The sequence below is a fragment of the Parus major genome, chromosome 7 (assembly GCF_001522545.3).
Source record: "Parus major isolate Abel chromosome 7, Parus_major1.1, whole genome shotgun sequence".
NCBI classification, from domain to species: domain Eukaryota; kingdom Metazoa; phylum Chordata; class Aves; order Passeriformes; family Paridae; genus Parus; species Parus major.
In genome coordinates, this window is record NC_031776.1 from 10,591,895 (window position 1) to 10,605,486 (window position 13,592).

Sequence of the window (13,592 nt, forward strand, 5' to 3'; positions counted from 1 at the left end):
TGAATCTAACATGCTAGGAAGTTTGATAAACTTCTTCCTATCTGGGGCGGATTTAATCACATCTCTGCAAATGCCGACGTCAGTAGTGGCCCCTAATTTTGGATGATTAAGGGTCCCATCCTTAACATGTGGCTGAAAGGAGCAATTTTCTCTGTACCCTGCACAATCACTTTTATGATAAGCTGTTCTATCTTTCTAAACAAACATCATTGCTGATAGAGATAAGTAACAGCAGTGCTATGTATTTAAATAGTCATAGAAATTATTTTAAATAAGACTGCTAAGTCAGTTCAGGAGTTAGACTGTTACAACTGTGGATATGCACAGATAAAAATGATAATGAATGAGCATGCACTCCAGATTTTTCCCCAGAGGTTCTTTTTGAGCTGTAACAGTTCATCTCTGCACATAACCAATACTTGTTTTGTGCAGAATGAAATTCGAAGCACTGAGGTTAATCATATACCTATTCATTTACCTTGAATGCTTATTTTAAATTACATGGGGTCTATCTGTTAATACAAGAAAGAATTATTAACAATGAAAATTTTGCTATGTGTGTGCTCTGTTGTGACACCTTTAGGTACATTGCAGCCTAGCAGAATCCACAAACACAAATATGTGCGTGGTGCCCTTGTGCAATACAAAGGCAGGTGACTCAAGACTGCAATCCATAAGAGAGAGCATCTTTAAATCACCTTCAAAGTTAATTCACAATCCTTTTAAATCTTATATTGAAATCTCATTTCATTTTTGTAAGCATGGTAGATTAAAAAAAAAAAGTTTAACTTCTAATGGTCATAACCTGATGAAAATTTAGACACATTTAAATATTGCAGATGGAGAAGCTAAGACCAAAGCTGGCTTTCTGTTGGTGTTGTTGATCTCCTAACTCAGTTCAGTTGCAGGGTGACTGGTTTTAAGTGGAATAAAGTAACATGAAGTCATGAAGCCAGTAATGCAAGATCATATAACACCCCTATGTATCAGATAGGCACTGCCTGTTCCAGTGCCAGACATACTGTTCTGACTAACTTCATTCTGTTGGTATTAACAGTGTAATTCACTCCTGCTGACAAAAAAAACCCATTTGCACCAGATTAGCTGTTCTACATCACCGTGGAAACCATAGAAGACTGATGCAGGCAGTCTTTTTGAATAGTGGAGTGTGGGTTATAAGGTAGTGATGGCTTTGTCGTTTTCTGTCATTAGGACTTGATTACATGTTTCCAAGTGACCCAAGAAGTGACAAATTCTACTTAGCAAATAACCAGAAAAGCACCTGGGAATAAAAAAGGGAAAAATAAATTACCTGGTTTTAATTCATGTGTATAAACACCTTATGTACTTGAAAAGGAACAGAGTGCCATTACTTCAAGGTTCAGAATAAATTTTCTTTCTTTCAGTAGGCTCTCAAAAGAACACTTTCAGTCATGATTGCTAGTTTCTTTTGTTAAACTTGGCATTTCAGAGCTGAGTTGTTTCTAAAGAAAGCACTGCTGCAAGACATAAGAAATAGTCAGGAAACAGACCAGTGCTGAAGGGCAAGACAAGGCTCTTCTCCCACAGCACAGTTTCTGCTCTGAGCAAAACTCCCAAGCCTGGGTGTCAGACAAAGCTGTTTTATCTCTTGCAGACCGTGTGCTTAGCTCTTCTTTCCCATTCCCCATCATGAGAAATACATTAGGGTTTTGTGGTGGAAGTTTAAAGCAAATCATGTCCTGCTTGACAGCTGAAGTATAAATGTTTTCACAGCAGAAATTGTCCATTGCTATGATCTGTGTTATTACTGCAAGCAAGAGCTTCTGAGCATTTTTGTATGAATGCAGCACTGCACGTGGAGCTGCGTGTGTGACATGGTTGAGCAGTTCTTTTAATGGCTTCAATCTGTGACAGGGAACAGACCTGAACAGTTGGAAACCAAGTCATCTGCTCTTGTTGCTCTCAGGAATTGCCACTGAAGAGTGATTCTTGCTCCCAGAAATTCCTACGTACAGAGCTCAGAATCTATCCCCACTGTAGAGTCTGATTCAAAGTAAAACAGGAAATCTTAATGTACAGTTCTACTGCACATTAACTGTAAACTTGGGTAACTGTCTAAGAAAATGTAAAACTTCATCCATCCTTCAAATAACACCAGACTCTGTGGTTATTGAGAGATACCAACACTTAGAGAATCCCTTGCAAAAGCTACTGTCTCAGAATGTGTATCTTCAACACCTGTATCATCATCAGGAAGATACCAGGTTTTGGTGACAGGAAAAAATCGAGGGCATACAAGAATTTCTCTGAAGCTGTGAAGGAAGGCATATTGGGAAGGCATCATCTGTAATTCACCTCTACTGTGGTAAAATCATTCTCATCTTAGTCAAGTCAGTCTTGTGAAAGCAACAGTATGAATGAGACAAATAGTTTCATCCTGAATATTTTAAAAACAATTACAAATGTATTTCTGATCCTTTGTGATCCAAGTCAAACCCTTTCTCAGTAGTCATTTAACTTGACACTTAACCTAGACCCTGTGTAGGTACTGGAGAGGAAGATGTTCTAAGTACATCAAATTGTCAGCACAAACATGACAGGCAGATTTTTAATTATATGTTTAATTGTTTGACAAGAAAAATATTTTTACATCAATTTCTTTCATTTGAATGGTTCCACAGCAAGCACATTTTAAAAAAAAAAGAAATTTGAAATCATTTGTCTTCCTTTATATTTCATATGGCTAAGAATAAATAATACTTTCCAGGTGTTGACTTGCAATGAATTTCTATTTTAAATGCCTCAGTCACCAAATTTTTAGAGTAATTCAAGGTTTGGGGTAGGCCAAGTTTAAACTTCTGACTTCAGACATTGTCTTTATGTAAATGTCAACTCATCTTTCAGTTCTGGACAGTCTGCATCACCCAACTCCTACAAATACAGTGTTTGAAGTGGCTGCTTTGAATGCTCAAGATGGTCAGTGTTTACTTTTCTAATACTGTTAACATAACTTCACCTGTTTTATTGTGGCAGGATCTCTAACAGACAAATATCCACAAAATGTCATGGCTCTAATTCTTTGTGTGATTTCAGTAATGGATTTCTAAGTGTGCCTACTTGTAATCTTTTACTATGTTATCTGAAAGTTATTCCTTTAATGTTTTCACCATTCATGCATCACTTTATTGCCTGCTTCACACCATGTTGCACAGTGGCTACAAAGCATTAAGTAACTTAATTTTTTTAACAGTAACTTCCAGATTTTTATCACTAGTCCAATTATACTCAAATTAAGAAAATACATTTTTAAATGCTTGTATTATTGTTTTGTAGCATTTCGGAAACTGTTTTAGAGAAGTTACTAAATAAAAAATTGAAGAAACTCTTTCAAAGGGAAATTACGGCTTCATTTGAAAGTTGGCAGCATGAAGATAAAATTTACACTTGAGTGTTGAGGGGGCCTGAGGATACCAAGCTAACACCACCCTTTTATGAATGGAGACCCAAGGAATGGCAGAAGGAGGCATCAGCAGAGTGCTTCTCTGTACCAGGATCTTGAGGAGCTGCTGGCAGTTACAGTGATGGCTGTGCAGGCACAATGCTGGACACACAGCTTTGGTGAGCCCTGCAGGCTCTCTGAACCTCTCCATTCAGTCCTAACACACAAAGAATATGCTCTGTTCACCTCTCCAATTCAGACTGGGCCCTTGACATTACCAGTCCAACAAAACCAAGAGGTTACCCCAGCCTAATGGGCAAAGACATTCTGTCTCAGCAGTATGCACAAACAATCCTTGTTCCTTTCTGAACAAAAATTTTGGGAGACCTACTTGTGATCCCAAATTTAAATTCTACCCTCAGAACGTACAATGATGCCCGGCAGAATCGCTTGGCTGGTTCCATTCATGCTTATTCATTGAGGTGGCTGGGTGCCCATTCACATGGTACCCAACTATTTTCACTGTGTTGAACTGCCAAGAAGAACAGGTTTAGAAGAATAATCTGCACAGTGTTCAAGCTCCTGCTCTTCTAAAGAAAGCTTTTTTCCAGCACTTTTTTAACATTACACATTTATTTAGTCTAAGAGCTTTTGACAAGATACAATTCTCAAAAAACATTGCTAGAAGTAACAGACTGACCCAAGTCAGTCTGTTTATCTGCATCTGGGGAATGCAGATAAATGCTGCATTCCCCAAACAGCACAAGTAATAACAGCAGAGGCATTTCAAAGAGACAATGACTAGCCTATCCTTTTTGTTAGATCCCCACCTTTATTTCACAGGGCTTTTGTAAGCACCACAATCTGCTGAAAAAGTAACCTACAATGCCTAAACAACAGGCTCCATCCCAAAAGGAGCTATGCAAACCCCCTTTCATATGGAAACAAAGAGCACATCAAATACAGCTCCCAACAGATTCTGTGTCTACTCCACAACTATGAACTCCACTGCAGATACCAGGACTGTATCTGAATGGATCTGTGAGCACATTAGCTGCAAGTGTTCCACAGCTGCAGGAGCAGCAATGCTTGTCTGACTGCACTGGGGCAGTAACAAAAGAGATTTCTCCCCCCAGTAAAACATTATGAGCTAGGAAAAGGGTAAATCACTTACCTTGCAGTCAAGCTGCTGCACAATTCTAAGTGTGACCTGGCATGGAAAGTTTTTGCTTTTTTTCCCATTCCCAGTCTGTCTCACTACAAGGGGAGAAGAAACTCCCTATACTAATTGCTAGGTTATTACTTAAAAAGAAACCATGATCATTACAGCTACCACCAATGGCTTACTTTGACCTCCTGGGAAACCACTATGGCTTTCCAAAAATTTAATGAGACTGCATTCACAAAGATGTGCAGTTACTTCTAAGCATACATGCTGTCAGCTCACATACCAAAACTTTTGTTCAGAAAAATTTAAGTAGAACATTGCAAAAAAATAGTTTTAAGTGGAGGCACTGCAAATGTCAGTCTCATTATAGAAAAAAGACCATCTCCAGATCAAGCAGACTCCAGGCCTCACTAAAAACTAGAAAGAAAATCTCCAAGATCAACTTTGTTATAGACAAATGTTTATTGACAGTTTTTATTGGTCTCACAGAAAGTGTATGTGCCTATGGACAGTTTCCATACCAACATACAATTTTCTACTTGCAAGGGACCTTGCTGAATTACAATGTGTTACTTTATCCATAATCATTCCTATAAGCTTTTTCTTGGATACGTAACACCATTCTCCGAGCATAAAAATCTCTATATTCCTCAGGTAGTTCTTCAAGTGTTTTCAGAGCTCTGTCCAAGATCTGTATAGCTCTGGAGGCTGCCATGGGATCTTTATTTCCATAAGTGTCAGTCTTATCATAGCTCTCAGCAGGAAGGTGCTTCCAAAAGACATTCAGTGCCACTCCAAATTCCTCAGAAATTACATTGTGGAACCACAAAGCTGTAGAAAGAACAGTGTCTAAAATAAAAATTACTGTCCAAAACTTCCATGTGACTTAAGCAAGTGTCAGAATTGCCCAAACCAAATCTAATTGAGGAAAAGCCTCAACTACTGTATTTTCGGTTTTTTATAAATATCCATATGAATATACTGCATTGTACCAAAATTTGAAAAACCAAAGTTTTTCAAGACATTTATGCTGTTCTATAACTTCTCATAGAAGTAAAACTTGCTGAAGTGTAGAGGTACTCAAATGTAAGCAAAGGATAAGCATGTGTAGGATGAAAGAAAGACACCTTTCCTTGATCACCTCCACTCTAAATGCAGGTATCTATTTTCACTTAGTCCCTAACCTTGCACATACTGTGCAGGCATTAATGTAAACCACCAGCCATCAGCCAGGTCACTCAGGCAAGTTGCTAATCTCCTCATGATGAAGGCATGAGGTTTTTCAGCTGAATCATCATGACTGTGGTAAGGAAGCCAAGACATCTTTGTTTCATTGAGTACATTTAAAGAATCAGTTTAATATGGTATATTTAGGATATTTGAATTTTAAGCTAAAAGTCTGAATGTTATGTTTATTGCATCTTATTTGCCTGTAGGTGCTGAAGACATAGAAAAGTTTATTCTGAGAAATCAACATGAAGTTTCAGGTTAGGAAGAGGGGCTGCTTCTACCTTCTTCATAATAAGCACACGCATTCCTCAAAAAACATCTTTTTTTTCAGTGATATGCACTGTAGGATGCTGACAAAGCACAATTCTCTGGACTCAAAAATCCCTGCACTCCAGTAAGTCTTAAGAGAGCTGAGCATGTCTCAAGTTTGACTGCTCACCCACTGGCAAAGACAAAAAATTATCTGGACTTCATAAACAGAAAACAGAGATGCTGACATCAGCAGCAGTGTGACATACAACTATCTAACTGCAACCAAAAGTTTATTTAGGAAGAAACATAAAGGTAAATTCAAAATTAAGTAACAAGTCCAAGGCTAAGAAACTATTATAGACTATCTTCCTAAAAAACCTGTTTACTGATCTGTTTATATTGCCCAGATAATGTAGAAGTGACAGGATATCAGACAGTCGTATCTGCTGCAAGCTCACAATGAGTTAAAATAAAATCAGTCACAAGGAGGGGTAGTTCAATAGGAGTAGTTCAAATGTCTTTCCCTGACTACCAGAATTTGTCATGTCACCTCAGGAAGCAGCTTTCTGCTTGTGCAGAAAAATTATTAGGACTTGTCTTTCCATTCCCCAAAGATGATTATAAATCTTTAGAAGGTTCAATAACTCTACCATCCATAATTCTCATCAGACCATGTGCCTCACAGTGCTTAAGTGCCAGACTACAGAAAAACAGAAATGGTATTTCACTTAAATTCTGTCATTAAAAAACTCAGCTCACTGAAGTAATTTCAGATTTCAGAAGGTAAGTTTATAGTATTAATCTATTAAGACACAAATTCAGGAGAATACAGTGTCCACTTGAGGGAAGGTAAGATTTGCAGTAGATAAAATAATACTGTTTTTCAGGTTAACTGTACAGTTGGAAAAAATAAAAGTTTTGCCATCATCTTTCAATGCTCCTGCTTACAACACAGAAATGCTTTAGTAACCACTAACCATCTCCAGAAATCATAAATTAGAAACAAGACTGTTTAATACCATGCCATGGTCAGGAACCATTTACTACTTACCTGGAATAAATAACACATCTCCTGCTTCCAAAACACATTGATAGCGTTTGGCTTTCACAAAAAGGGGATATTTCTCCAAGTCTGGGTTATCCACATCCAGTACCTCTGATTTAGTACCTAGGAAAACTTCAGTGAATAAATACTCCCATTCTTCCAATAGTAACAAAGCTTTATCATATTGCTGGAAATGGCAGTTCCTGAATGAAATTTAGTACTGCTTTATTTCTCAAAACCAGGGAAACCTGATGGCACACTTCATTTACTGAAGAGATGTTCTCCTGTTGTATTTGTTCTGTAACTGCAACCTTATTAACACTAAAAACCACTTTTCCTGACATTTGAAAAACCATTTTGAACCCAGACAGAACATTTTACTCCTTCAGTTAAGTGTAATCAGGCAAATAATCAGGCAAAGCTGCTGTTCTCCTTACTTTGACTAAAACACGCAGAATCAAAGGAACAAATGACTTCTCTTATACCAAGTCATCTGTTAGTGATTATTTTCTACAGTGCAACACTTGTGAGCTGAAAAGCCAAGATCACCAGACTCAGAACTAGTCACCTATGACGTGCATACCTGATAAATATAAATATGGTGCATCTCGAGGACTGTACAAAACAACTCGTTTTTTCCCTGTGACTTGGATTAAGAAGTTGTCCATTACCTGGGATAAGTGTAATAATAGAAATATCAGCCAAAAGTTGAGTGAATAAATATACAGACTTGAACCAATCTAATTATTAGCTTAAAAAAGGGAATTAATAAAACCCTCACATGTTAAGAATTATCTTATAAATAAATTTGTTCAGAACTCACTGCACAACGTTAGAAGACAACCTTATTTGGAATCTATTGCATTGCAGCCAGAAACCACTACAACCATTGCACAGCTGGCAGTGTATTGCAAAACTAGAATTCATCCAAATCTGGCCATTAGAAAGAAAAAAAAATTTTAAGACAAAAATATTGAAAGTTACTGTGTTTCAGATTTTCAACTGAAACTCTAAACAGTTAAAAAAAGGGAAACAAAATAAAACATCCTTTAATCTATACAAATCTGGAATTAGACATAAACCCAGTTAAGATATTATGCCCAAGCAATGTAACATTTAAAAATCACTGTACCACTGAATGTGGTTCATTTCACTATTTAAAAATATGTGAAGTTTGTTATTATTCTCTAATCTTTGACAGAGATTTGCACCTTATTATCTCAACTCTGTAATGCCATCTGCAACATTTTAAACCCACATATTACTTACATCATAATGTGTCCATAACTGTAATCCAGCTGAGCTGATGCGGAAGACACTAGAGAAAAACTGTTCCTTCTCAAAATATTCTGGAATATTAACATCTTCTGCTAAAACAGGAAACTGCTTCCTGATATCTGCAATATCCTGAAACGGAAAGGGCAAAACTCTTAGAGAACCATCTATGCACATTTAAAATGGGGGAGCACTTCACAGTCATTTCCAATTATATGAAATGGGGTTACAACTTTAGCATTGGCAAACACCTGAAATCAGCAATGCTTTTCAGCATTTACTTGTTCAATAAGAACAGCCAGAGAGCTGTTCTTAACCATGGCTGCTAGGAATCACACTGAAGGAGCAAGAGATCAGCATAAATCTTTTCAGATTAGTTTACAACAGAAGTTAAAGAATGGGAGTTTAGCAATGTTCTCTTCAGTGATCAGCTAAGCTCCCATGCAACAGCAACGATTTTAGACACATTGAAATACTCTGACCTAAATCCAGTCAGATTCACAAACCATGTGACCCTAAGTAAGTTGCATGACAACAGGCTTTTTAAAAAACACTTCTAAACTGCAACTTTACAGTATTAGAACTGTAATCTCTGGTAACTTACCTTCCTAACATCTTCACCCACTGATCGCAAATAGTACTTTTCGTCCTGAAGTGAACACAAAAAGAGAATTATTTGGGGTTTTTAAATAAGAATTACCAAAACACTTAAACAAAGAGCTTGTATTTTCTCATTTATCTAATGTAGTTTCATTAAAATATGGTACAAATAAAGGGCATCTACAAATTCAGCTACTTTGTTATACTGCCCTTTACTGATCCCTGCAGCTCATCTTGAGAAATGGGAAAAATAAGTTAACTGAATGGAGAAGAGTAAAGTGTGGGGAGACTGGTCAACTACTTCAGCATTGCTGTTACTGAACAGACTCAAAGAAAATGCAGATTATAATTTAAGTTCTTCAGTATATTGATGCAGAAAACTATTTTGATTGGCTTCAAAACTTACAGCATTCTATGCAGCATAAAAGGAAAAAAGCATGTCTACATTCAAAATTATTTGCTTGCCAATCACAGTTACCTGAAAAATCCCTAGCCTGAACACTGATATGTGAAGATAACCACACATCTGCTACTCACAGATTATGTTACCATATATTTGGATTTGTATTTTGATAGTCATGAATTTCTAAAATATCTTCATGACGTTTTCTTGCAAAACACACAAATTATAAGGTTGTTATTCTAAAGCAAGGTTTGATTTTTAAATTTTATACTGGAATTTTTGCTCATGTAAGCAGTTTTTATTAAGAGAAACAGGACAGCTGAAGATAACCACACTGTACATATACAAAAAAACTTCTGAGAAGAATTACTTCTCACATTTTTTCCTTTGGCATCAAGCCACAAGAAGGTTAAATTAAAGATCAAGTCTTTTACTGAAGTAAGACTTTAAATTACAATTCATAACTTTCCTCTCCATATACCAGCAAAATAACCAACAGAAGAAACTGTGACACTAAGGAAATTACCTCAGTAAGAAAGTACTCCTTGTGCTTGACTTCAGCTGCTCTTCGCACAAATACATCAAAAGGCAGAGTTCTGAAATACAAATATTTGAATTTCTACCATGAATCAGTGTAACAACACATGGTCTAAACTCTAGATTTATAATAAGCTTCCTTAACATATCAAGTATAATGGAAGATGCAATAGGCTGCTCTCTTTTTAACTTAACATGGTGACTAATCAGGCTTTGCAGCAGATGTTTGAGGAGTTCTCCCAAGACAGAAATCCTACACTTAGAAACTTCTTTACTTTAGTGAATTGTTCCAAGGTATATCCAGACAGAAACCTGTAGTAGCTGAGGCTGGAAGCACCTCTGGAGATCCAAGCCCCGTGACAAGAGCAGGGTTCACTACAGCAGCTTGCATAGGACAGCATCCAGTTCAGTGTCTCTCCAAGGATGGAGACCCCATAATCTCCCTAGGCAACCTGTTCTATTTGTTCCACTGTTTGACTATCCTCTCTGTAAAAGAGTGTCTGTGTGTCATAAAGGGGTTAGCAGAATTTCCTGTATTCCAGCTTGTGCCCATTGCCTCTTGTCCTTTCACCATGAACCACTGAGAATCCAGCTCATCAACTGTTAACACTTTGTTAAGATCCCCCTCTCAAGCTCAGGAGTTCTGAATAGTCTGAGTCACAGAACAAAACATTTTTCCCAGTCAAATTAAGAGTCAGACTGTGGTGATACTTGCTTGACTGTTTCTTTAAATGTGTCATTTTTAGGCTTGTTTACTGTACATTTTTATAAATTTGCAGAAAAGCTCAGCACCAAGAAAACTCCAACAGGGAAGATGCATATGTAAATATCTATGCATTTTCTGCTATGAATTAGTGCAGGAACACAGATAACTACCTTCATTTGTACATCTATAAAATTTATTTCAGTTATATGGATTTCTGGAAAAAATACATGGTTTCTCAGCTCCTCAAAACACGTGAATTTTGATACTTTCAAATGTTTATTTAAAGTTTTCCTTAAATTTACTAAACACAACTTCCAGAGTTTCAAGAAGAGTCACTGGGAATTTGAGCTAGTCCCTCCAAAGTCAGTAAGAGTGTTACATATTTATCTACATGATGGGAGCTTTTCATACCCATTACAGATTTTGGTATCAGATGACAGCTGAATGGCAAACCAAGCACAATCATGTATTCATTATGATGAATTCAATGTTACATTCATGCAGCTCACCATCTCACACTAAGTGTCACTGGATAATGAATTAATGAATTAAACACAATTAAGCATGTAAACATCACATTTCAGAGCAACCACCAAGTACCCAGGGTTAAGATGAAACCTCTCAAGCAAACCTGTTACCTTTTTTACTAGAATGTGAATCTGCATCTGACAGTACTTAAACCAATTCTCTAAACATTTTAGGCTTGTTTGGAATAGGCATATACAAAACCCACTGAAGTCAATGGAAAACCAAACAAAACCCAATGCTCTGACTTCAGCCAAACTGTTCTATCATTTCCACTTGCATTTGTGAGAGCACAGCTCTACTACAGCTTAAACAGATGCATTCTGGTGCTACCACAGCTCTGCCCATGCTATCTGCCCTAATCACCCTATCTCCGCCCTTACAGTGGCACTGGCACTCATCTGACCTCTCTGTGAACCTGCTTACAAAGCTAAAACAGCAGAAAACCATTCAGATTTCTGCAGCACGTCACAACCTGGCTGAATGAGTTCCAGAACCAGCATAAAAAAAAAGGGGTAGGAGCATGCAACTTAAAACAGAACTGCAGTACTACTAATGTTCACCAGTTTCAACTAATGGAATTGCATGTTAAGTCCTCAGAGTTTCTATCCTTTTGTTTCTACTTATAGTCCCTTCAGATTAGAATGAGGTGCTAGCTGTGGAAAAGGTCAAAGCTTCCTGAATTTCAAGTGAAGTACATGAAAGTCCTGACACCTGCTATAATGAAACACCAACAGGGCATCAGAGAGTCCATATGTCTACAAACCTGCTAAAACTAAGACTCCAGAACAACTGTATGTGAACTCACAGCAAGAGACACTAAAAAAAACCCAAAACAGAGCAGGGAAAATGAAGTATGGAGATAAGACAAAGTTAGTCAAGTACAACCTAATTTCAGAGACTCAAAAATTCACTATGCAGTGAGCAGAATGCATCGTGATTGTAACTTGTGCTTATCCCCAGAACAACAGGCTCCACTCAGAGACCCGTAGCTTGTTTACACCTACAGCACAGACTCCCACCTGCTTAGAAGTTTAACAGACTGAGCACATCCTGTTCCCACTTGAGGAAAACAAAGGACTGCTGAAATAAAGGCATTTACCCTTGAATGACAACACAATGACTGAGATTAGATGAACTCTGAAGAAATGTTTTGCCAGTTACATAAGAGAAGCTCCAGAGGAGATCAAAGGTTTTTGTGGCCCACATCAAGATTAAAGAGCTGGTGAAATGTGTGGAATCCAGTGGTTTGAACATTCTGAAAGCTGCACATTCTAACTTTGATAAGAGCTTGGTTTTAATTAGTTACACCCTTTCTGGAGTGGAATGCCATGGCTGGCACACACACACCAGCATTCAAAGGGGATCAGACACACAGTGAGTCAGAAATTATCACTACTCAGTAACACTGAGAATGCACTATATAACTAGAACAAAATAGCAGGTCATCGACTGTAGATATCAAGGGTGTTCTGGTTTGTTTTTAACTAACAGTTGCAAGTGCCAGGCTCAAATTTCCTACAAGAATGCTCTGACAAAATACCTTTACAACACTTCTTCATGATATCACTTTTAAGGTGGTGTTTGGCCCTTCATTTCACTCTCATTGTATTAATTCAGTGTGTAGAATTAATAGAAGAGGGAGAAATCTAGGACAACCCTTTGATAGATAATTTAATGTTTTCACAAACATCTTCCTATTCCCACCCTCAGCTTCAAACAGATGCACTGTATGTCTGTAAGTTACAAGCACATGCCTTTAAAATACAAGAGGCCTTGGAGTGAAGTACCTATACACAAAGTTCTTACTGAGGAAATCCATCTGTGGCACTGCAGAAACATGAATTTTTACTTCTTTGGGTCCTTCAGCTTGGCTCAGGTAATCTATTGTCCATTTGGTGGTGCAAGTGCCCAGTTCCAGTCCTGTCAGCACTACTGGCTTTCTCTAAGGAACAACAACAAAAAAAATTCAGTGGTGAATGATCACAGTATCCAATGGAAAACAAAACAGAATGAATTTTCAAATTACATAAAAGCAAACAAGTCAGTTGAATGCCAGAACCCACTGCACAAGGTCACAACTGATCTGTTCACAAGCAATGTGAAACAAATGCTGAATGCTGAAACAAAGTGCAGTAAGTTATGGAACTATTTCTCTATTAACTATGTGTTCTTACCTAGTTGGGTAAGGAACGATATGGAGAGGCAAAGACATAAAATTATAGCCCACACTTTGTGCTGGGGCCGTTGAGGAATCCAGCCAGATGATTAAATAGATTTAATCTTTCTAGCCAAGGCTTAGGACAAACCATGTAAAAACAGTTAAGGTGCAGACTGTGAGCTGTGGTGATGCTGTTATTTTCTCACAAGAGAAGCTCTTTCTGCCTGTATCAAGGCTCTTTCTTGCTCACAACCACAAACAGGTTTGAT

The 13,592-nt window shown here is 37.6% G+C and overlaps 1 protein-coding gene across 1 annotated transcript in view; it reads right to left on the reverse strand.

Moving 5' to 3' along the window:
* Window positions 1-4,996: 4,996 nt before the first annotated feature.
* Window positions 4,997-13,592, reverse strand: part of TYW5 (tRNA-yW synthesizing protein 5) — a 9,794-nt gene continuing 1,198 nt past the window's right edge. The window contains exons 2-8 of the mRNA XM_015634366.2: window positions 12,953-13,107; window positions 9,921-9,990; window positions 8,996-9,040; window positions 8,386-8,523; window positions 7,700-7,787; window positions 7,123-7,239; window positions 4,997-5,420 (exon numbers count right to left, since the gene is read on the reverse strand). Coding sequence (XP_015489852.1) covers window positions 5,164-5,420; window positions 7,123-7,239; window positions 7,700-7,787; window positions 8,386-8,523; window positions 8,996-9,040; window positions 9,921-9,990; window positions 12,953-13,107 — 870 coding nt within the window. The 3' untranslated portion in view covers window positions 4,997-5,163. The remainder of the gene's footprint in view (window positions 5,421-7,122; window positions 7,240-7,699; window positions 7,788-8,385; window positions 8,524-8,995; window positions 9,041-9,920; window positions 9,991-12,952; window positions 13,108-13,592) is intronic.